Source organism: Myxine glutinosa, chromosome 1 (assembly GCF_964187855.1).
Source record: "Myxine glutinosa chromosome 1, kmMyxGlut1.1, whole genome shotgun sequence".
NCBI lineage: Eukaryota > Metazoa > Chordata > Myxini > Myxiniformes > Myxinidae > Myxine > Myxine glutinosa.
In genome coordinates, this window is record NC_136261.1 from 100,777,965 (window position 1) to 100,803,936 (window position 25,972).

The following is a 25,972-nucleotide window of genomic DNA, read 5'->3' on the forward strand; positions in this document are numbered from 1 at the left end:
TCAACACTCTGACGCAGGATAGTCCAATGCCTCATTATTCCTAGTAAGGTGGTACTAATTTTGCCGACCTCAGAAGGATGGCAGGCTGAGTCAACCCACCTGGTATTATTTTGATGGCACAACAGGGGCTCATACTCGGGACCATAAGATCGTTAAGCCAGTCACCTTAACCGTTCAACACAAAGCCTGGTGTCGGCTTGAGGGGAAGAAAGCAATTATGTCAATGGTTGGATAGAAAGTGTATTTGGCCATCCATCTTGGCTATGCCCCATGGAGATGTCTGTCTGTTGCCATGCTTGATCTCCACCGAGTCTGTCGGCACAATTACCTCCACCACTGAAGGTGGATGGAGGTTATGTTTTCACCCCTGTCTGTTTGTCTGTCTGTGAACATGATATCTCAAAACGTTGTGAAAGGATTCGGACAAAATTTTGTGGAGAGGTTGGGTATGTGACAAGGTCGACATGATTCGATGTTGGTGAATATCCGGATCCATATCTGGATCCGAGAATTTCTATGCCTCCACCAACAAAGTTGCCGGAGGCATTATGTTTTCGTGTTGTCCATCCAGCTGTCCGTCCGTCTGTCCATCCGTGATAGGTTTTCGTTACCATGATAACATAAGAATGGGTGGAGAGATTGAAGTCAAACTTGGTACAAGTATGTAGAATGATGCAAATAAGAACTGATTATATTTTAAGGTCAAAGGTTAGAGGTCATGTTAAGTAAAAAATATTTTGTTACCACGCTAACTTGCAAACCAGTGATGGGATTTTGACCAAGCTTGGTACAAATACAGGGTGTCTCAAAATAGATGGAACCCATTAACATGATAATTTATTACTCAGACAAGAAACTCCAAAAAAGATTACATTTCCTGGAAGCTGATATGATAACAATTAAAAAACTGAAGATTTGAGGTCTCTAGCTCAAAGGATACATTTATTAGATAGAGCACATGTTTCAAATGACCGCCTTTGCGCCTTAGACACACTTGAAGCCGACGAGTGAAGTTGTCAATCACCCTGACACACTCTTCCTTCCTGATGGCATGAATCTTCTGGGTGATGGCCACTTTCAGTTCAGAAATGGATTGAGGACGATTCTCATACATGTGGTCCTTCAAGAACCCCCAGAGATAAAAATCTGGGGGGTTCAGATCGGGTGAATGCGGAGACCACTCGGGTTCGCGGCGCCTGCTGATCAGCCGATCAGGGAATCGGTGGTCCAGCCACTCCATCGTGATGTTGGCTCTATGTGGAGTTGCCCCATCTTGTTGGAACCATTGTACATCTCGATTCATGCCACGACGTCTCCCAAGTCCCCTCCAGAACTTGTTGAGCACCACAATGTAACGCTCCTTTGTGACAGTGACTGCCTCCTCGTCTGCGTCTTCAAACCAAAACGGTCCGATTATGCCATGTTTTGAGATGGCCACCCAGGCCGTGCATTTCGCAGAGTGCAAGGGCCTCTGAAGCACCTCGTCTGGGGCTTGTGTGCCCCAGAACACATTGTTCTTGCTATTGACATGCCCACAGAGCAAGAAGTGTGCTTCGTCGCTGAACCAAACATCATCAAGAAAGTCAGGATCCTCTTCGATCTTGTTCTCGAACCACCGGCACATCACAACACGTTTTGCCATGTCAGCTGGTGTGAGTTTATGCTTGATCTGGATCTTGTATGGGTACAGCTGAAGATCCTTGATCAAGATTCTTTGCACTGACGCATGTGAAAGACCCAGCTCTTGGCTACGTCTTCGGATGGACCTTTTCGGGTTCCTTCCAACAGAATGTCTCACCGCATTCACATTGTTAGGAGATCTTGCAGTCAGCTTCCTGCCAGAACTGGGTGTTTCTGCCTTTTTGTTGAGGTTGTTTACTGATCCAGTGGCTTGAAATCTGTGTGCCCAATGATAAATTTGGTTTTTCTGGGGATAGTTGTTGAAGTTGAACTTCCTGCAAAATTTTGCTTGCACCGTTTTGAATGATTTCGTCTCCAAATAAGTAGTGACGCAAAATATTTTTTCCTCCTTTGTCCAAGGCATTTTGATTGATAATTATTATTAGTTGTTATGGTCTCCTCTCTTCAAATCTGAAAAAAAAGAACAAGAACATTAATATTGGCAGAATTATTAGCAGTGACATAGGTTCCATGTATTTTGAGACACCCTGTATATTGTTACGGCCGCGGGGTTCGGGTCTACTATGAGGGGGGTTAGCCTCCGTTCCCTCCCAAACTTACTGGACCTGGGGCTGCCGGAACTTTTGTTCCTGGATGGAAATTTGAACGGCCGAGCAACTGTTTGGTAACCGCCGGGCTGATGCTATGAGCTGATTAACCGGGGACAGATAACCTCCCGTTTGCTCGGTGTGAGCAATGGCGCCAGACCAATGAAAGGACGTTCACAGGCAGCTGGAAAAGAAACGTTTAACAATTTGATTTATTTACAAGTATGTACAGTGGAACCTAGCGATAGGAAAGAAAAAGGTACAAGAGGAAGAAACTTAGCTTAATCTATGCCTTATGACGATCACTACAAATAAAACACGACAAACAAGGGCGCTCATCACACATTCACGGGGAAGGGGGAGGGGAAAACAAACGTCAGGATCCTGTTACCAAATAGTTATAATGTTACCCGAGGCTCCTGCTCGCGACGACCTTTGTCTTCATGTCGCCACCGCGCACCACGAGCAGTTAAAGGCAATCCCCAGCATGAACTTGAGCAGGTAAAGGCAATCTGATTGCGTTGGGGACCGTGCAGGGAAGAGCCAGTAACACATGGAGGAAGAGTCAGGGACACGTGGAGGGAGAGAGGGAGAGAGAGAGAGAGAGAGAGAGAGAGAGAGAGAGAGAGAGAGAGAGAGAGAGAGAGAGAGAGAGAGAGAGAGACAGACACTTTTGTATCTTTTTATTATAAAAATAGAAAAGAAAACCCCCAAATAGGGGTCACATTCTCATTTCAAGAAGAAAAACAGACAAAAAAAATATTAATACAGTAAAATTATGCACAAAACATTTCACAAAACAATAAACGTTTCTCCAGGATTTTACAAATGACTTCTTTCACACACCATTTGGCCTCAAACTGTGGCAGCCTTCCTGTTATGGAAAAAAAAGCAAAGTCCAACTTTACACGGCTCGTCACAAGATTTTTAAACAAGAACAAGGCATTTTCCTCATTAGCTCCAAGATCATCAACTTTTCTTTTTCTTGATTTATACACTGCCATTTTTGCCTGTGCAAGCAGGAAATTACCTAACACATCATTCAAATTCTTGTGTGAGATGTCTAAGCCATAAATGAAAACACAAGTGTTGAAAACCAAACCAATCCTGCCAAAACAATTCTTAAGGAAAATAAATAAAGGAGCCAACCGTTGACATTCAACATAAATATGAAAGAGGTTTTCAGGCCTTTTACAAAGGGACATTCATCTGCCAGGAGACTTGAGAAGCGGTGCAGCAAGTGGTTAGAAGGGAGGATCCAGTGTGCAAGTCTCCATTGGAGGTCGCCATGTCGCGGCGGCACAGGAGGATGATAGAATCCTTTCCAATTAGGAAAATATGGGGGGAGGGGGGAAGAAGGTAAGAGGTCTCTCCATCGAACCCTCCGCTGTGTCATTTGCCCTTGTAAAAGAAAACTTACGCAACCCAAATAGAGGTCTTTTTGTTTAGGAAAACCATTTAATCCTATGCTAAAGGAGGTACAAGAAGGAGAGTTGGCAAGAGAAAACTTGCAAATAAGTTCAGGAAAGGTAGCAGAAGAAGCACCTTGTTCGTTGTCTGCTTGGACCTGCTCCCAATTAGGTGCAAGCTGTGCATAGGTATGAAGCACACAGCGTAACATGCGTGCCACAACTCTGGAGGATCGCACGCCAACCAGGCTTGCCAGTGCATCAACTCCAATCCAACTGCCATTTGGGCTTAAAAGATCGGCGACCGATTTTATGTTCTTCGCGACAAAGCATTGAACGAGACACCTATCAGCAGGCATATCATGGAAAATTGAATTGTAAAACAAAGGCTCCATCAAGAACATTTGCTTTGTGTACGAATGCGTGGCTCTTGTTGTCGTTAGAGCTCGCCATACGTTTAGTACACTCTGATAAAACCTAGAGAGGGGAGACATATCAAGATGCGAGAGATCCATCAATAATATAGCGTGGTCATAGCCTAGTCTCCCCGCCTGCTGCAAAAGGCGACGAGCGACGTTAACCCAAGGTGGAGAGGGGTGCATGTACAGCATGCGTAGAGCAACTGAAAGTCGAAAGGCCATTAACCGGCTCTTTGTCAACCAGGCCTTGGCCTCCATCGGTCAGTGGCAAGCTGAGGACCTCGGGTCGCAACCAGTGCTTTCCATCCCAGAAGAAAGACACAAAGCACTTCTGGAGCTGTTGAAGCAACACTACCGGAGGGTGCAGCACAAAGAACCTGTGCCATAGGGTAGAGGCCACCAAACTGTTGATCACCAAGACCCTTCCACGATAAGACAGTTGTGTTATCAGATTTCTCCATTTTTGCAGTTTTCCTTCAACAAAATCCGACAGACCAGCCCAATTCTTTGCTACTGTGGCGTCATTACCCAAGAACACTCCAAGGTATTTCACGCCATCAGTGGCCCATGCAAGAGGAGCAGGAAGTCTTGGTGCTAAGTGACATGACGGACAAAGCCAAAAGGCGCTCGTTTTGTCCCAATTCACTTTGGCTGAAGAAGCCTTTTCAAACACGGATAGACAATAACGGACAACGTTATGGGCTGTTCAACATTGAGGTTCCGCACAAAGACACACACATCATCGGCATATGCCAGCACCTTAATGGGCCGTTCAAGATGAGAAAACCCAACCCCGGTTAGTCTAGCATGCAAATAAACCAGTAAGGGTTCGATGGAGAGAGCATAGAGCAAGCCAGAGAGGGGGCAGCCTTGTCGAATTCCCCTGTTAACAGGCAAGGGTGTAACAAGTTCATTGTTTATCTTAAGCACACTAGAAATATTGTTGTTCAGCATCTTAATGTAAGAAATGAAGGTCGGACCAAGTCCAAACCGTTCAACGGTCAAAGGCCTTCTTCCGGTCAAGGAGAAGAAGTCCCAAATCTGTGGGGTTTTCTTTGCACAGTTCAATCATGTCTTACGAGGGAGATGTTGTCATAGATGGAGCGTTTGGGTACACAATAGCATTGGTCTTCTTTCAACAATGAGGAGAGATGAGTAAGTCGCGATGCCAGAGCTTTCGAGAATAACTTATAGTCTGTGCATAGCAAAGAGATTGGGCGCCAGTTTTGAATACAGAGCAAGTCTCCTTTCTTTGGAATGAGGGTGAGAATAGCCCGTCGGCAACTCTGAGGGAGCTCTCCAAGCTGGCAGCTTGCGTTCAAAGTGTTGAGTTCAGGACCCAGTAGATGCCAGAATTTCTTATAAAATTCAGTTGTAAGTCCGTCCAATCCAGGCGCTTTCCCAACAGCAAGGCTGTGCAGAGCCTACGGTGATAGAGGTGACACTGACAGGATTATTTGCTCTATCGAGTATATTTTAGAGAAATATTCCTTTGTGAAAAGTTTGATAACTGATTGGTGAAGGTGATGGATGAGTCTGCCAAACGCAGTTGAGAGAGCTGTTTGTTCGGAAGGCGTTTCTCTAAAGAAAAAAAATACTTCGTTGGTATGTCTGTCTCGTTAAGGTGCTGCACCCTCATCCGAACTAAGGCACCACATGCATTCCTCTCAGTTATTTCTTTCAATAAAGACTGTTTTTCGGTTAAGGCTCTTTGTACATTATTATTTTGTCCTGTGACCCTCTGAAGATGTAAATCTCCGATTGCAATAATTTCCTCGCTTCATCATCAGCCCTTTTTGAGAAGCTCTGGTATTGTTGCCAGAAACCTTTGATTTGGGTTTTTACTAAATCCCACCACACCAGTGGGTTAACAGAACAGCTTAACTTCCGTTCCAAGAGATCTGTCCAGAAAGATTCAAAAGCCTGAATAAAATTGAAGTCTTCTATTAAACTATTGTTGAATTTCCAGTGAGAACTCCCTGGACATGGTTTAGAGAGTTGAACGAATGCTCGAGCTAGGGAGTGATCGGAGAAACCGGAAGGCACGATGTCAGATTTGCAAACTCCATGTAACAGGTGAGAATTTACATAAATGCGATCAAGCCTCGCAAGTGAGATGTGGTTGTTGGAACAACGACACCATGTATAGGATTGTTCAGAAAGGTGTTGCAAGCACCAGACATCATGGAGATTATATTTTGCAATGATATTCGCAAAAAGTTTTGCGGTACATGGTTGAGGTTCCGGCCCGTTTCGGTCGCATGAAGCATTAACAGTACAGTTAAAGTCGCCACCGATAATTAGACAAGTCTGCAGATCCAGTGTTTGGAGGAACTTTCTCAGTTCAGCAAAGAAGGAGATCCGCTCACCATTTTTGCTTGGAGCGTACACATTAAGGATTGTAAACTTGACCTGATTGAGATAGAAGGTCACAGAGGCAAGATGGCCATCAATGATATTTACAAATTGAAGCGAGGATGGTTGGAAATGTTTCCCTAAGACAAACATGATTCCTGCCTTAGACGAGGAGCTGTTACTAAAGAAACACTCCTTATCCATAATGAGACGCCACTGGGCCTGAACAGATCTGACGGCATGGGTCTCCTGCAACAAAGCTATGTCGAGACCGTTAGCGTCTATCAGCTGCTTGGTCTGGATCTGGCGGAGTGAACTTCCACCACCATTGACATTTACTGTTCCAATCTTGAAACTCACCATGAGTTAACTTAGAGTCTTTTTCGCCTTGGCGATCAATTTTCTTAAACGGTGACAATATGTCTGACGAAAGTTGAATGAGTCAGGCCTGCGTATAATAGCCTGAGCACACTCAAGGAAGGACGGTAAATCTGGAAAGTATTCTGTTACGTTTATACTGCGTTTCCTGTACGTATTTTGCAAAAAAAGTCTTATTTGTTCAGGGGAAGTAGGACCTAGACTGGTAAGCTTCTCCATTGTTTCCACCTGGCTGTTTGCTTCCTCCAGGTCAGATTCGTCAGTCAGTTTTAATTTCCGAATCACACTAGCTTGTATAGTCCTGCATGTCAATACTGTCATTAATATTGGCACACGGACCTGCACTAGTTGTAACATCTGTGTGCTCTCCCACCGTGGGAACAGTGCTTTGTGGAATAACAGCAATAATCTGTGGATTTGGTGAAACAGAAACAGCATCAGCAGATGCAGCGATGTTGCTTCCCCCGACTGCAACAACCTCTGATGGTGTGGCGGTATCTAGCAGAATAGGAGTCTCTTGCAAAACATTGATTCCTGCGATTCCAGCTTCACCAGGTGATGAAGTGAGAGCAGTAACTGAGACAGTTTCGCTATTTTCTGCTGACAGGAATTCAGCATCATCATGCTTGGGATTAACATTTTCCAAAGTGATAGCAGGTTCATCACCAGTGGCCTCGGCAGGTACATCATCAGTGGCCTCGGCAGGTTCATCACCAGTGGTCTCTGCAGGTTCATCACCAGTGGTCTCTGCAGGTTCATCACCAGTGGTCTCGGCAGGTTCATCACCAGTGGTCTCGGCAGGTTCATCACCAGTGGTCTCGGCAGGTTCATCACCAGTGGTCTCGGCAGGTTCATCACCAGTGGTCTCGGCAGGTTCATCACCAGTGGTCTCGGCAGGTTCATCACCAGTGGTCTCGGCAGGTTCATCACCAGTGGTCTCGGCAGGTTCATCACCAGTGGTCTCGGCAGGTTCATCACCAGTGGTCTCGGCAGGTTCATCACCAGTGGTCTCGGCAGGTTCATCACCAGTGGTCTCGGCAGGTTCATCACCAGTGGTCTCGGCAGGTTCATCACCAGTGGTCTCGGCAGGTTCATCACCAGTGGTCTCGGCAGGTTCATCACCAGTGGTCTCGGCAGGTTCATCACCAGTGGTCTCGGCAGGTTCATCACCAGTGGTCTCGGCAGGTTCATCACCAGTGGTCTCAGCAGGTTCATCACCAGTGGTCTTTCCAATAGCCGAGTCCATAACAGGTGAGACGATTCCATTTGATTTGTTAACAGGTAAACCAGTCCCTGCAGGTGGAACGTCTGTCCTCACATGAAAGGGGGCCGAACTTGTTAGCTGTAGGTACAGGGTTTGTCCCAGGTAAGCCTTGTAGAGTGGCATCAGTCACGACTGGGGGGGTGTTACCGACAGGTTGCTTATTGTTAAATGCTACCTTTTTCTGAGTTGAATGACCCTCGGGAAAGGTCTTTCTCTTCCTTGACGGAACAATGGTGAAACCATCCCCGACGTTCGTTGTGCTGTTTGGATCATCGGGATGGGAAGGCTGAGCGTCATTGCCGGACATGAAAAATGTTCCCTTCACAGCCGAAGCTAAAGATGAAGAAGAGGAATCCTTGTTGTTTACACGGTTTGTCCCATCGTTCGACGAAGCTGCTTTTGGGCAAGAGCGTTTCAGGTGTCCGAATTTACCACATTCAAAACATTTCAAGGTGTCAGTGGTTACGTATAATTGGTAATCATGATTATCAATTTTGAATTTTAAAACAATGTTCAGCATTCTTTCGACGTTAGAAGGAGGAAGTACAAGATAAGCTTGTCTCCTGAAAGACATCACATGTTTAGCCCGGTCGTCCTGGCAACGTAAGGGTAACATCGTGACCTGCGAAACCACAGAACCATAACGAGATAGTTCGGAGACCAGTCTCTCATTCTTCAGGAATGGAGGACAGTTCGAGATGATGACCTTAACGGCCGGAGTGTCGAGAGGGGACACGAGTACGAAATGTCCGTCATCTGTCGATAATCCTGTAGATACAATCTCGTGAACCATTTCAGCCTCGGATACGAAAATAACGACACATTTGTTCATTCGCGAGGCTGCACAAACTTTATCAATACCGATTATGTTGCTGACAGCAATAACGAGGTCCTCAACGCTGACATCGTTCGGCGGGACACATACGACGCCATGTCGACGCGTTAACGCTTCATATGCCGCGTAACGCGAAAACGAAGTCATAATTTACAAGGGACGAGGGTGGGGTTGGGGGGAGAAGGGACGAGGGTGGTGGGGGGGGAGAAGGGACAAGAGACGAGGGTGGGGGGAGAAGGGACGAGGATGAGGGGGGGGGGGGAGAAGGGACGAGGGGGGGGGGGAGAAGGGACGAGGTTGGGGGGGAGGGAGAAGGGACGAGGGTAAGGGAGAAGGGACGAGGGTGGGGGGGAGGGAGAAGGGACAAGGGACGAGGGTGGGGGGAGGGAGAAGGGACTAGGGTGGAGGGAGAAGGGACGAGGGTGGGGGGAGAAGGGGCGGGGGGAGAAGGGACGAGGGTGGGGGGGGGGAAGGGACGAGGGACGAGGGTAGGGGGGGAAGGGACGAGGGTAGGGGGGGAAGGGACGAGGGTGGGGGGGGAGAAGGGACGAGGGGGGGGGGAGGAGGAGGGATGAGGGTGGGGGGGGGAGGAGGAGGGAAGAGGACGGGGGGGGAGAAGAGACGGGGGGGGGGGAGAAGAGACGGGGGGGGGGAGAAGGGACGAGGGAGGGATGGGAGGAGGGTGAATATCGCTCTCGAACAGTGATTAATTAATTACGAGCCGAGACAGATTTCAAAGGCGAAAACAAACACCGCTGGTGGAGAAAAAAACGATCAACTGGAGGACGGGATGGGCCGCCGATTAATGCAAAAGTTATCCACAAACAGCTGCGGGCTCTCTTTCTCTCTCTCAGAAAAGGAAAGGAAACAAAGGACAGGAAGGAGTGAATATAAATACAAACGAGATAAGAAAAAGGAAACCGAGGAGGGAAAAGGGAGGCACAAGGGGGTGGGGGAGGGTGGGGAGGCCGAAGCCCCGAAGTGTTGGGTCTGATCAAAGGGGAGGGGTTGGGGCACAAATGCAGAGTAAGGATGTGAAGATAAACGAACAGGGGGAAGGAAAAGGTGAGATACGACGCGGAAAGGGACAAAAGAGTAGAACAGCAGAGCAGCTCGTACCTCACCACACATGCACAGCCGCCATCTTGCCATGCCCAAACACACCGACAGCCAGCAGGGGGCGAGAGAGAGAGAGAGAGAGAGAGAGAGATAGAGATATATAGAGATAGATAGAGAGAGGAAAAAAAAAAAAAAAAGAGAAAGAAAAAGAAAGAAAAAAATGAATGGGAATGAGAATATGTCATGATCTCCTGCGGAGTGAGAGTACGTCGTGGCCTCGTGCAGAAAAAAAGTCCAGTCCAGCAGAGAGCAGGCACGTGCAGAGTCTTGTCCAGCCAGCAGAGAGAATCAAGTGTTCCAAGTCTTTTTGTTAGGTGCTGGCGAGGGGAGGTGGGCTGTTCAAGAGGGTTTCTCGGGCTCTCATTGGCTCCACCCCGCCCCCACAAGCACCCTCAAGGGAATTTTACTATGCCGCTTGGATGGTGTGCCTTTGAGCATGTGTGCACTGCCTGGCAAATTATCCCCTTATGAGTGGAGGGCCTCGCTTCCCATCTCCAATGCATGACATACTAACCCATATAAGGGGAAGGGACAAAGATTATGTTCTGCTATGAAATAACTATTCTAAGGGACGTGTATGGTGGTTGCCATTCCTTTGTAGCGGTTTCCCAAAACCGCAACAATATACTATGATGCATGCCAAGATGAACTGATTAGATTTCAGCATCAAGGGGTCAAAGGTCAGAGTCTGTAATAGGTTCTCATTACATTATCCCAATAATTTAAGAACGGCTGAAGGGAACCAAGTCAAACGTGGTACAAGTATGTATAATGATGTAAAAATAAATAAATTAGATGATGGGGTCAAGAGGTCAGAAGTCCCATTAGGTAACAATTATGTTACTGCGCGAACTTGTGAACCAGTGTTGGATGTTTGACCAACATTGGTATAAGTATTGTCGTATGCCTGCCCTCTGGTGAACACCGCAGGGCGACAGATGACCAAACGAGCTTTAACTCCGAGGCGTTCAGTTCAATGGCAGACCTTCGTTATATGCACGGAGAGCAAGTGGGGGAGAAACCGTGAGCGCTTACCTGCACGGGTCCACCCGACGTCTTCGCATCTGGATAAATTGACTCAAACGACACGGAATTAAACTATACAAAAATACCGGCTTTATTAAAGAAAATGCCGGTCACAAAGAATGTACGATAAAACTAAATTCCTAATTGGAGCTCCCCCACACAGACTCGATTACAACACAAGGGGAAAAAAATTACTGGAATATAAATGTGTGATTTGTGGCACTAAGCTGCTCTTGAATCTCGTCAGGAATCGTCAAAGATCGTCTGAGGCCTCTACGTCCTTGTGCGCGAAAAAGTGCTCGTTGGCACGCAGTAGGCCTTGGCGTGCAGCTCGCTCTTCCAGCCGCGCTTATCCTCACGATCTTGTTCACCAACACCAACACCACAGCCAGACGCTGCACGGAAGTCCAGAGCCTCGACCATTCGTGGTCAAAAGGCAGGACTCGAGAAACAAAGAAGAAGAGCGATGTCGGGACACGACTGTTCACCACCAGATCCAGAACCCGAGACAGAAAATGTCCACCATTCTAATTGTTTTGTACTCGAAGCTCTGACGTCATCCCACGACGTCTCAGTGTCCGCTCCTATCAGCAAGTCACATCTTACCAGCCCTTACACCAATCAAATCCCAGACCAATCACTGCTCTTCGGGGCGTGGCTTCACGGACCTTTTGTGCCTGTGTGCTCACCAGATGTTATCCATGGTAGTGCTCAATGTCCTGTTTCCGGTTGTTGTTTTTTTTGTTTTTTTAATGGCCGATTTCTTACTATTTGTGTGTGCTGCGTGGGTCATAAGGAACAGAGAAAAAATAAGAGGCCATTACATACAGGGGATTAATTTACCCATAATCCCTTGCTAATTAACATACCCCACCTGTCGTGATGGGAACAAAGACACCTCTTCCACGACATACGGTCCACAAAAATTTCCTACTTATTACATGGGGTTGTTTCTTCTTCACGACATTCGGAGCACACTACCTATGCAATTCTACCTGGACTAAGGTATTGCATACCTCCCACAAACGTAATAGTATATATTATGATGCAAAGATTAACTGATTAGAATTCAGCATTCAGAGGTCATGTCAGGTAAAAATGTGATACTTGACATCAGTTGAATTGATTTAAATCAAACTTGGTGCAAGTATGTATAATGATCTAATAATGTGGGCAAAGGCATATCGGTTGACGTCGCGACGTCGAAAAGTGCCGTTCTAGTTTGTGATTCTTCATCATTGAGTGATGGGGCTAAAACCTATATACAGCACGATATCTCAAGTTATGGACGGTTTCAGACGAAACTTGGTGAACAGGTCGAGTGTGTGACAAGGACGAATTGATTCGATTGTGGTGAAGATTCAAATATGGATCCAGATACGAGAGTTTTAAAATATTTAAGTGATTCTTCACCATTGAGTGATAGGGCCAAAAACTATATATAGCATGATATTTCTAAGTTGTGGATGACTTATGACAAAACTCGTGGATGAGTTGGGTTGGTGAAAACAAGCTGGTTAGATTTTTGTTCAGGTCCGAATCCAGATCTGGCCTATTGGTGGGATACAAAACATAAACTGTTCAGCCTGGTGGAGGTATGTGCTCTACTGAGTGCCCTTCTAGTTTTGTGTACCGTAAAATGGGTTGAATAGGGACAGCAAGGTGAATAAGGACACAAACTGAAAAAAGTTGGGAAACTTTTTTTGCTGAAAATTGATAACCATACTGATTTGTTGATATTTGGGTTGAAAGTGTTCTCTTTTTTTTTTTTAAAGCAACTTATAGTCCCTATTAACCCCATATATGGGTTAAATAGGAATAAATAGGATTTTTATTGCTGTCCCTATTCACCCCGTTTTACGGGTGAATAGGGACAGTCACTAATACAAAAAAATATAATCAATAAATAGGGACAGTTTGGAGAAACTTTTTATCCCATATTTTTTTTCATTGGCACCGTGGTTTATATTATGGGTGTATATTATGTGCATCCATCTGAGCTATCAATTTAGCAATAAGTTGGAAACTCAGATTGTTTCTTGATTATTATTTTTTTGTATTCGTCACTGTCCCTATTCACCCGTAAAACGGGGTGAATAGGGACAGCCATAAAAATCCGATTTATTCCTATTTAGCCCGTATATGGGGTGAATAGGGACTATAAGTTGCTTTTTAAAAAAACAAGAGAACACTTTCAACCCAAATATCAACAAGTCAGTATGGTTATCAATTTTCAGCGAAAAAAGTTCCGAACTTTTTTTCAGTTTGTGTCCCTATTCACCTTGCTGTCCCTATTCACCCCATTTTACGGTATACAGTCACGTGAAAAAGTAAGTACACCCCATTTAAAGTTTTGACTTTTTCAACATATTTCAACATACAGCTATTTGATCTTCATTTCAAAAATATTGATAGATAAAGGTGATATAATATAACAAATATCATGAAACATTTACATTTTGTAGTCCATTGTATAATTTAAATGAACATAAATGCAAATTTCGCATGTGGAAAAAATAAGTACACCCCATTAAATGTTTTTTAAAATCTTATTAACATATGTGGACATATCAATATCTCATCTTCATTTAAACAGTATCTACAGATAAAGGTGATCTAATTGATCAAAAAACAATGGAAAATTGACTTTGCAATAATTTATTCAACAAAAAATTGTTGCACAGCATGCACAATTGCATGCACAGCTCGTTTCAAATCCCCCCACAACATCTCGATGGGATTTAGATCCGGGCTTTGACTTGGCCATTCCAGAACCCTCCATTTCTTTCTTTTCAGCCATTCCTTGGTGGATTTACTGGTATGTTTTGGGTCATTGTCATGTTGCAAGGTCCACCTTTGGTTGAGCTTCAACTTTCCGACAGATGGCCTCACATTATCCTCAAGCACCCTCAAGCACCCTCTGGTACAATGAAGAATTCATAGTGGATTCTATGATGGTGAGCTGCCCAGGCCCTGATGCAGCAAAGCTGCCCCAAACCATAATATTTCCACCACCATGCTTTGCAGTTGGTATCAGGTTCTTGTGGTCAAATGCTGTCTTTGGTTTTTGCCAAACATGTCTTCTGGTACTGTGGCCAAATAGTTCTACCTTTGACTCATCTGTCCAGAGCACATTGTTCCAGAATTGCTGGTCTTTGCCGAGGTGTTCATTGGCAAACTTTAGTCTTGCCCTGATGTTCTTTCTGGACAGCAATGGTTTCCTCCTGGCACACCTCCCATGTAGATCAAATTTGTGCAGCCTCTTTCTAATGGTAGACTCGTGCACTTCGACATCAACAGTGGCAAGAGCTACCTGTAGGTCCCGTGATGACATTCTGGGGTTCTTAGAGACTTCTTTCAGCATCTTGTGATCTGCTCTCGGGCTGAACTTGCTGGGGCGGCCTGGCCTGAACAAGTTGGCAGTTGTTTGGAATCTTCTCCACTTGTAGATGATCTTCCGGACAGTCGAATGATTGATTTCAAATTGTTTGGAGATCTCTTTAAATCCCTTCCCAGACTCGTAGGCATCTATAACCTTCTTTCTGAAGGCCTCAGAGAGCTCCTTTGATCTAGGCATGGTGACGCCGCACACTTCAACAACAAAGAGCAAACCAAACTAAATGTCTGCGGTTTAAATAAGACAGGTTCCTCCAAGATCCTCTCTTACGATGTTCTAATTATTTGCACCTGAGCTGCTGCACCTGATTCTAATTTTAGGTATTTGAAGTCGTGATAAATGTAGGGGTGTACTTACTTTTTCCACATGCGACATTTGCATTTATGTTTATTTAAATTATACAATGGACTACAAAATGTAAATGTTTCATGATATTTGTTATATTATATCACCTTTATCTATCAATATTGTTGAAATGAAGATCAAATAGCTGTATGTTGAAATATGTTGAAAAAGTCAAAACTTTACATGGGGTGTACTTACTTTTTCACATGACTGTATGTACATATACATACACACACACCCACGTGTGTGTGTGTGTGTATACATCCATATATCTGCCATCTGTGAAGTGGTTATGGAGAAAATGATTTTTAAATATATTTTTTCAATCTAATTTGGCTGCCCAACTACGTAACCAATGACGTCATAAATTTAAAACCCAACTCAAACTGGGTAATCAAGCACATATGTAAAGTTTCACATTGCTTGGACAAGATTTGTTTTTCTATCCAAAATGGCTGCTCCATCACTTCACTGAGGTCATCATTATCACAATATATGCCGCAAGTGTAGTCAATCGTGTCTGTAAAGTTTTGCATTGCTCAGTGAAGCGGTTTCATTGAAAGGATTTAACAAAGAATTTCTTTCAATCCAGTATGGCTGCCAAAGCACGTCACCGATGATGTCATAGTTATCAAACATTTTTCCAGATGGGTAGTTGATCATACATGTAACATTTCGCATCGATCTTTTCAGCTGTTTTGGAGAAAAATATTCTAATGGGGGTGGGGGGGAAATTTCATAGTAGAGCACACAACATTTTTTATGTTGATCGGATAGAGTACTTGGCCAATCACATTATGAAATCATAAGAACACAGATGACGTCATTGTCGTCAAATGTTATTCCCCACGGTGGTGAATGGTGAGTTCCTGATCTGTGACAGTTAAAAAAATGTTTTTTTCATTCAGCGGTTTCAGAGAGGATGTCCAAAGTTTTTTGTTTAATCCAATATAACTGCTATACCACATGACCAACGACGTCAGTTATCATTAAAAAAGAAAATTCTCCATTGGTAGGCACTTCCATGTTGAAAGTTGTGTGTCAATGACTCGAGGTTGCAGAGAAAACAAATTGAAAAGCTAATAAAGGTGAAAAATACAAAAAATTGAATATGGGGCTAGGTAAACCACCCTCTACTGTGATGCAATCAGAATATGATCTATTTTTTTTAATAGCACAGCATATGTTGATTAAAACATTATTCACGTATGCTATTTCACTTCATGTTAAAACTAGCTGGAGTCGACTCCAACCTTCTGATAATGACATTTCACATAACATTGAGGTAAAAAAAAAAAAGAAGTGTATATATATTGTTGTGGATTTGAGAATGGTGTTGTAGTTTTTATTATCGTTGCAAGTGTAATGAAATTGTTGTAAATATCGCCCTCCTTCCTCCAGTTGTTGTGTATAAAGGTCAAAAGGTCGTTCCCGTAGTTATTTCATATACCACACGTAGCCAATCATATATCCTTCTATACAGTTATCTCCTTATTCTATGTAGGTTAAGGCCTTGTCTTCCATTAATTAACACTCCATTGCACCGAATTCAAATAGAGTAGATTCCCTGCACATCCCCCCTTTCGTCAATTGCCAACTGCACTGGGCGGTTTGCTACATTCTGCCGCTGCTGTGGGGTTGTGGTTGTTTTTCGCTGCAAGACTCCATTAGCCATGAGGTCATCTCGGAGCCGAAGGTGGGAGGGGTCGGCCCAGCGCCGGGAACAAGGTGTGGCCTTGCCAACGCCTCCTCTAAGGGCGATATCGGCGAGCCCTCGCGACCAATCAGGGCCGAGACGACCTCACCGATGGGCGTGTCCTGGAGGCCGGCGGCTTGATCGCCCGAGGCGAGATATAAGCGCGCGCGGAAGCCTTTGTGAGAGAGACTGGAGATATACGGCGAAGAGACAGCGAACCATTAAGTTCAAGAGGGAGGAGTCCAGAGAGCGAGTTCAAGAGAGGGAGAGAGCCAAGAGAGTGAGAGAGTCCTGCGAGTTGCAAGACAGAGAGAGAGAACCCGTCACGCCAGACCCCCCACCAGCAGCTTTGGCTCGACCAGCAGCTTTGACTCCACCAGGTAGCGTTGGCTCCACCAGGCAGCTCCGACCCGTTACCCCGCGGGAACCAGGATCGGTGGCATCGGTGGCCGTCGAGGTCCAGCCCGACGTCCCGTGCGGGATCAAGCTCCAGCCAGCTCCGTGCCTTCCTCTCCCTCCAGCCATCCACCTCCTGCCATTCCTGTCATCATCCCCCAGGTAAGTGTGCTCGTAGTCTGTCTTTGTGTGTCTTGTCCCTGGGTATAAGTAAGACTGCCATAGGTAAGCTAGCATTGCACTGTCTCCTTGCTTCTTTCTGTCTTTTATTTTATTATCCTTCCTTCTTCCTTGGTTTCTTTAATTGTGTAAATAGTAGTCATAAATAGTATTCGTATTCCCAACCTTTTGCCTTTGTCTTCTTCTTCTTCTTCACATCCGTCGTCTTTGTCTTGTCCCCATTGACAACCTGTGGCACGATTTGGCCAACTTAAAGAATCGGGTCTAGTCTTGATAAACGGCTCACGCCGCAGTTCGCTTCGCTCGGCGCAAACATCCAATCCATTACGCTGCGGCCGTGAGCGGGGGAGTATTTCCTCGCGTGCCGGGAAGCGCTGGTAATTAGGTCATAGGACGTTTGGGCCTACTACCCTACCCAGCGCCGACCGGGCGTGGCGTCATACCCCCGGGACCACGTCGGTCAGTCATAAGCGAGGGGATTAATTCCCCCTTGGTAAGTGGGGAAGGCCGACGTTGGATTCCGTAACAATTAGTGTCAGGAGTGGGATTCGGACCTGAAGCGTGAATAACGCACTCAAATTTCGAGTGGGCCGAAATTTACTTTTATTTAACATCCTAAATTTGAAAATCATGCCATGGATGGTCAAGGCGACGGGATGCCGGTGGGAGAGATAGAAGGGTTAGAGTCGACCCAGGACCCCAGGGAAATGTATGTGGGAGAAATGGAAGAGGAGAACAATGAGGAGGTGGTTGAGGAGGTATCAGGCGCACAAAATGGCGCCCTCGCGCACGTGGTTGCAGCGGCACCAAATTTAGCCGCGCCCGTGGTTGCAGAGGCACAAAATAGCGGCGCTGCGGCAGCCGAGTCCGCGGCACTGGTGAAATTGAGGGCATGCTTCGTGGTGCAAAGTAAAGAAATAGATGAAAATATGGACAAATCAAGGGCAGAAATGGGGAACCAGATGGAAGGGATGGAAAGCAGAATGAGGGACGAAGCGAGGGGTACCAGTGAGCAATTGAGAGACGGGTTAAGTAATATGGGAAATCAAATCGGGGGGCTAGAAGCTAAATTTGAGGGTTTAGACAATAAATTTGAGGGGTTAGACAACGGGATGAAAGGGGTGAAGAATGGGTTAACGGGGCTGGAAGCCAGGATGGAAGACAAATTGCGGGAAAGAGGGGAGCAATCTGCCCGGGAAATTAAACAAATGGGAAATCAGATAGAGGAGGTGAAAATCGGGTTAGAAACCAAATTGGAAGCCCAGAGGAATGAATTGGGACAGATGAGGGCGGCATCTACTAAAGAAATGGAGGAGATGGGGGATAGGCCTCAAGCTGAGGCCTGAAATAGTGCCAAAAAAAAGAGTTTCGTTCCGAACTCGTGGGACTACGATTTCTATGCATTTTTTAAATTGTATACAACATGCCTGACCTTGTGTTAAAAGTTTAACTCTGATATCCTGCCAGTTTCCGTGAACGACCACGTCAAACTAGGTCATGTAGAGTCAAAAAGGAGGATTTTTAGCTCCGGTGCCGACTTTGCGGCGTGGTAACTCCGTCAGTACATATAATTCAGCCTAGGAATTTATGCTTGGCACAGACCTCCCATGGTTCTGTGGCCCTGTCAGTTTTGAAGGCTCTTACTTACGCACGCATCATACAGCGGAAATGTAAAAAATGTACTTTTGTCGTACGTACCTACTCTAAAATTCAATGAATTTCTCCGAAATGAACCCAAAATATTTTCGAAACCATCAGAGATATCCTCTCGAAAAGGGGTAAGCTTGGCATATGGAAGGGATACTGCTTATTGACGACGTTTCGTGGTTGTCTGGAAAACAACGGATGAAGGGGGCGACATTAAAAATGCCTCCAGATGCATATGGGGACCGCATGATGACCAGGGATAGCATAGTGAATGTAGAGTAGGGAAGCTTGGTATTAGTGGTCGGCGATAAGAATCCGATGAATACATGATAATCCATTGATACAATAACTATCAATCCATAGATGATAAGGCACACACCTGAAGTAAATCGCATGATAGTTTATTCACCGTCGTGTCAATACGCAAAGATACAGGCTTCGATGTATGCGAAAATTCTGAATGTCCACGGGCTCAAGTAGCACAAATCTTCTTCAAATTTCAAGGCAATCGGATGAAAATTGAGGATTTTAGAAATTCGACAAAGTTGGTGAACTTTGGCCTATGTTGACCTATTGACCTTTTGATCCCAAAAACAACAAGCTTCTTGTTTATGATCGACTCTACCATTTGGTGAAGTTTTGTGAAGATCGGTTGAAAATTGTGACCTGTAGGCACCTGACTGACAGACAGACAGACAAACAGACAGAATAACGCACAAGATCAAGCAATATTCTTGAAAAATCTCAGGTAGAATTAATCAGCAATTATTTAGCTCAGGTAGAACAGCAAGGTGTCGTGAGCATTTTATTATTAAAATTAGTATACAGTGCACGTTTTTATGCCTCCGCAGGACGGTTGTCCGTCCGGTTGTCGGTCCGTATCAGACTTTTGTTTCCAGAATAACCGCTTATGGGATTGGCTTATTGGTATGAACTGTAATAATTGGTATGATAACAAAATTGGTATGAACTGTAATGCAAAGATGAACTGGTTCGATTTTGGGTTGAAAAGGTCAAAGGGACCATGGTCATGTGACCTTTAATTTAAAATCTTGGTTACCACAACAACTTGTGGACAAGAGAAGGGATTTCAATCAAACTTGACAGTAAATATCGCGGATGCTTCTTCATGGTGGTCGAACCCTTCCTCCTGCTCTCCCCAATGCAATTCTGGGGCAAAATATTCCCCATTCTGTTCTGCTGCCTGGATTCGTCAGGTCAGCGCCTTATTAGGGTCAGAGTGCCGATTGGTCCCCATGGACCGTCCCTTTCCCTCTTGTCCCTGTTTCTCTCTTTCTCCAACTCTGACGTGGCCCTGACTTCGTGAAGGTGGGTCACACCATCCTCGATGTGGGGGATCTCTGGGTCGTGTCTGGGAGATCGATCCGCTGTCTTTGTGTCACGGGCTTGTTTGATAGAACTGTCCGAAGTGATACAACAACAACCAAATTTGACACCACAATGGCCTGCTGTGCAAAGATGGACAGATTCAATTTTTGGGTGTAACAGGACATGTGCCCTTTGAAAATATTTTTGCAGATCATAACTCGAGTTTGAAACATCTGAGGTTTTACCTCTGCCATGTGACCTTTAATCGAGATGAAACGTAAACAGTGGGCTGACATCGAACGCAGGCGGACGCATATCCAATATCACCCACCGATGCAGCCATTGTACAACAGAGCTCGTTTCGTCCCACCCTGCACAATAACGTGGGGTATAATTAGCAGTGTAGGTAGATCCTAGACTCGTGGAGGTAGATCCTAGACTCGTGGAGGTAGATCCTAGACTCGTGGAGGTAGATCCTAGACTCGTGGAGGTGTATCCTAGACTCGTGGAGGTGTATCCTAGACTCGTGGAGGTGTATCCTAGACTCGTGGAGGTGTATCCTAGACTCGTGGAGGTAGATCCTAGACTCGTGGAGGTAGATCCTAGACTCGTGGAGGTAGATCCTAACTCGTGGAGGTAGATCCTAGACTCGTGGAGGTGTATCCTAGACTCGTGGAGGTGTATCCTAGACTCGTGGAGGTGTATCCTAGACTCGTGGAGGTGTATCCTAGACTCGTGGAGGTAGATCCTAGACTCGTGGAGGTAGATCCTAGACTCGTGGAGGTGTATCCTAGACTCGTGGAGGTGTATCCTAGACTCGTGGAGGTGTATCCTAGACTCGTGGAGGTGTATCCTAGACTCGTGGAGGTGTATCCTAGACTCGTGGAGGTAGATCCTAGACTCGTGGAGGTGTATCCTAGACTCGTGGAGGTGTATCCTAGACTCGTGGAGGTAGATCCTAGACTCGTGGAGGTAGATCCTAGACTCGTGGAGGTAGATCCTAGACTCGTGGAGGTGGATCCTAGACTCGTGGAGGTAGATCCTAGACTCGTGGAGGTGTATCGTAGACTCGTGGAGGTGTATCGTAGACTCGTGGGGGTGTATCGTAGACTCGTGGAGGTGTATCGTAGACTCGTGGAGGTGTATCGTAGACTCGTGGAGGTAGAGCCTAGACTCGTGGAGGTGGATCCTAGACTCGTGGAGGTGTATCCTAGACTCGTGGAGGTGTATCGTAGACTCGTGGAGGTGTATCGTAGACTCGTGGAGGTAGATCCTAGACTCGTGGAGGTGTATCATAGACTCGTGGAGGTGTTGGTGAACTCGACCTTGACCAGATGCTGGTGTCTGTTGGCAAGATTGTGACACTCACCGTCCAATTGCAGCCACGTCTGCAGGCATTCACGATATTTACTCCATCTAAGAGGCGTAAACGGTGAAGTTATGTCATTCACGACGTGTTCAAAGTGCATGAAGCACTTTAAACGCGATTTTCCCGAGGCCATGACTAAACATTCAGCGCGACACTGGCGCCGCCATTTTGTATGTCATGTGACCCAAGCAAGTGTTCTAATAGGCCTAGATTCAAAATTAGTGCCTTCGATGCAAGACAAAGTCGTGCGACATAAACGCGTGGAAAACTTTCAAACTGGCAGGATCTGTTAGTTAAACTTTTTGTATGTGCTACAACTCGGCACGTACTCAGATTACCAGTGATTACCAGTGATTAGTCTCTCTGACCTCGGAACGGGATTGAACGATACACGGTGTCAGCTTGAGGCCCAGGAGGAAATAAGACAAGGTGTAAGCGAGGAGGTCTCGGGGGTACGCGAGGAGGTAAAGCGAGGTGAGAAGCATATGGAGAAAGAGGTGAGAAATGGGACGGCAAAGTTACAAGGTGGCATAGAGGAGTTGACGCAGGGGGTGGGACAGCTGACAGTGGGGCAAAGGGAGTTGAAGGAACAGGTACAAAATAATACAGCTGTAATAGAGGGGTTAAAGGCGACACAAAATGAGATAAAGAACGAACTAATAGCGGCAAAGAGGGAATGGCGGATGGTACGTGAGGGGTTGACAGAGTGTTTGGACGAGGTGACAGAGGCAGTGGAGACGAAGTACCGGGAGGTTAGGACGCACATAGAAACGGTCAAGGTGGCCTTAGAGGACGAAATTGAGGAGACGCACCGGGAAATAAAAGAGGTGAGGCAGAAGTTAGAGGATGTGGAAGAGGGGGTGAGTGAAATTAAGAAGAGACGGAGGGAAACTACGAAGGAGATAAAGGAGGAAGTGATGGAATATGTACAAGGTCGGTGCTCAAATCGTGATGGTGTGCTTACTAACCAAATAAAGAGTTTGCAGGTGGCAGAGAAGGTGCGGAGACGAGGTGCCAAGGTGAGTGGCGGTATACTCGGAAATGTATATGGTGTGAGGGGAGATTCAGTCGGCTTGGGGGTTGGTTTGGACCCGGGTGTTCGTGAGAGGCTGCTGGTGAAGTGTGCGACAGGTACAGAGTGTGAAGGAGGAAGTGTGCGAGGAGGTCCGACTATGGGGTGTGTGAGGAAAAAGTGCGCGCCGAGGAGTGAGTGTGCTGTCGAGAGTGAGTTGGTCGTAGCGCGTGTGCGGGGGGGCACATGGAAGCGCGTAGTGGGGAGTGTTACAGAGGATGTAACGAAAGAATGCACACCTGTGGTGAGTGTTACGGAGGGTGTGACGGGAAAGTGTGCGCAAGAGGATGCGCGAGAAAGGTGTGTAACCAGCGGAGTGCATGAGGACAGAGCGCGCTGTCGAGAGTAAGGGTGAATGCGCGACCGAGTGTGGTGGGGAGAGTAGTGAGAGTGACATGGAGCGTGAGTTGGGTGTGGCAGGTGAGCGAGAATGTACACCTGGAATGGAAGGATGCACACCTGGAATGGTAGAGCGCGTATGGGAATGCACACTGGAGTTAGTAGTGAGGCACGTGATTGGGTGTGCGGAGGAGAGCACACCTGTGGTTGTCACAGAGGATGTGACCGAGGAGGGGGCGTGAAGAGGTGTGTTGGTGAGGTGTGCGAACGACGAGTGTGTGCAAAGGTGTGCGGTGGTCAGGTGTGTGACAAAGTCTGTGAGCGGAATGAGTGTACCTGGGTGTTTAAGAGAAGGTGCAATGACGAGGAGCATGGGAACGGCTGGATGTATGAGCAAGGAACGGAACGCGGGGTGTGAGCATGCAAGTAGAGCATCGATGCTAAACGGGATAGCGGTTAAATCGACGTTTAGCCGAAGCGGGCCCTCGGTTCGTGCCGGGCGTTGTGTGCCGCGGGAACCAGGGGGGATCGTAACCACGGCGGTTTGGAAAGAACCGCCGTACACGATCCACGCCGGGCCTCGCTCTGAACGGCCGCGTCCGTGCTCCACTAAGCGGAGCGGGCGGCCCGGTTCAAGAACACCGAGGAAGGGTCGTCATGGCGACCCCTTTTTGTTTCGGCGTTCCGGCAGGGCGAGATCGGGCCATTGGACGGCTCCATGCCGAGATGGTGCGTGGGATCTCGGCCCGAGTAAACCTCCTTCCCTGCACCGAATGCCAGACGGATCCAACCGCCGGCGCCAAACAACCCGCATTCATTGCTCGGCTTTGCGAAGCCGGGCTTTGGCGATGAATTGGCGTACCGAGAGGCTCAAGTAAAGGACATTTGGTAGGGATAGGGAATTTGGAAAAGCAAAATTTGTAATTGGCAGTGATTGGAAATTTTTTGATTTGCAGGAATTGGATGAACAAAATTGATAGTGATAGTGAGAGATGCCCGATGTGGTGGGATGGCAACTCTGCCATCCCTCACACTGGGGGCAAAGGAGCAGTAGTTTTATGGGGTTTATGGCAGTGAAAACTAGCCCGGGAGGGTTAGGATAAAATGATAGGGATCTCGAGAAGATGACCATAGGTAACGGTAAGGTTAAGTAGCGACTTTGGACAGGTAGTCGGGGACATAGAGAGGTTAGAATGGATGATAACGACGTGGGATGTGCTTAGTTTAAAGGGGCGACGGGGAAGCGCGAGTTTTAGCAGGGCACCAAGTAGGTTAGATGATGCTGTGTGTGTAAAAATGTATTCAGAAGTGTATTGTGAGAAGGTGATTGTGAGTTGTATTGAGCGTGGAAGTGTATGGAGCAGTGAGTGAGGAACAATTGTGATTGCACAGGTGTGCAACTGCACAGGTGTATGGAGCAGTGTATGAGTGAGTAATGATGATGGTGTGTTGTGTTGACCAAATGGTCCTGGGAGGAAAGAGGGGGCAGGAAGCACCAGTAGGAGTGATTGCACACTGCACAGGTGTGCAACTACAGGTGTATGGAGAATGGTTGTGTGGAATACATGGAGTATGGAATATATGGAGTATGGAATGGATGGTTGTGGAGTGAGTATGGTGGAAACTGTGGAGTGGAGTGGATGGTGCGAAGGTGTGAATGGGGGAAGAGTGGACCCCTATCACAAATACCCGGGGAGGGTAGTTTAAGCGTTAGGTAGAGGGTACAGGTAAATTGTGGTTGGATATTGGCATCTGTGGTGCGTGTGGAAGAATGGTGTTTGGATGGGTGCATTAGTGACGTGGAAATGGCTGGGCGTGTGGCCTGTTAGTGTGTGTAGTTGGTTGAGCACTCCACCACTGTGAGGATGTCGGCCAGGTGAGGCCGCAGGTGGGCTCTGGGAGCCGGTAGAGTTGTGGATGGGGCCCGAGGATCCGGAGGACGGACCCAGGTAGCCCAGTGCCAGAGAGGGCACCGAGTGGGGTAAGCGCCAAGGAGGGCCTTCCCCAGTTAGATAGGTAGGGTGAGGAGCAGGTAAGCTCGGAGGCAACTACAGTGGTGGAGGTGTGCAGGTGGGTAGACCTGCTGGGAGAGACACACGACCCAGTCCTGAAATTGTGCAAAGGCACAGAGAGTTGAATCGGGGGAGTGAGACCCCAAATTGATGAAGCACCACAGTTTGGTCAATGGGAATTTGGTTCTTAAAACCGCATAGAGTAAGTTGGCCAATGGTTTGGCAGGGAAAGACCCCGGGTAGTGTAAAGTGTATTAAAGTCATTTCGAGGATAGTTAGGATTAAGAATCTCCTCACACCATCTACATCCACTCACCTGAGGTGACAAAACTCCGCACCATGCGATGTTTTTATTATCTTTTTGTGCAAATGTTTTGGATTGTGAGATGCATCATGACATGGGTGTGACATTGTGCTTTGTTGTTCCATCTCTCCCTCCTTATGAGGATTGATGATGAATTGGGTGATGGCACATTTGGTTAGAGGGATTGTGGGGACGAATTTGGCATAGGGGAAATATGGGGAAGACGTGATGGTAGTGACGGATTTGTAATGTGTAAATTGTTGTACATATGGGGTAAGGGCAAGGGTAGAGTAGGTAACAGGGGGGGTGACGTACGGTAGGGACGAGATTTCTCACTTCGCTCTCCGTACGCACCTCGTCTTGCATTGCCTTGTTGATGTGTACCCTTGTGACCTTACCCCTCGCTCACCTGTCTTCTTTCCCCCCCCCCCCCCCCTTGTCTCCTACCCGAGGACTGTGTGCCACTGGGCGCCGAGGGGAGCGTGCGGGAGTCCGCCATTGCGTGCCAGAGCTCTCGCAACCACAGCTGTCTGCATCGATGCACCACGTATGGACCACATGTCTGTGGCTGAGCACCACTTATGGACCCCATGGTTTGGAGCATGGCCCCTCTGCTGGAACCGGCCATGAAGGCCCGAGATCTTGCTGGCGGACCTTGGTCACAGGGCACCTATGCCACACAGGTGAACCACACATAGTCGGCTCTGTGGGCCATAAATAAAAATGGACACGTTTGGTGCATTTCATTTTATTTCCAGCAAACAGGCCGCCAGCAAAGAAGTTGACAACATCTGGAAGAGCATTAGCCAGCAGAGGGAGCCAAAGAGCAAGACCACCAGCAGGGTTTGGGTTT

General features: G+C 46.7%; 1 protein-coding gene across 6 annotated transcripts in view; it reads left to right on the forward strand.

The window, feature by feature from the left end:
• Positions 1–25,972, forward strand: part of RBPJ (recombination signal binding protein for immunoglobulin kappa J region) — a 129,465-nt gene that overhangs the window by 10,415 nt on the left and 93,078 nt on the right. For 3 of the 6 annotated variants that reach the window (XM_068115930.2, XM_068115923.2, XM_068115940.2), the window contains exon 7: positions 25,572–25,802. The exons of the other annotated variants lie outside the window; for them this stretch is intronic. In XM_068115930.2, the coding sequence (XP_067972031.2) occupies positions 25,572–25,802 (231 nt within the window). The remainder of the gene's footprint in view (positions 1–25,571; positions 25,803–25,972) is intronic. 6 annotated transcript variants of the gene reach the window in all.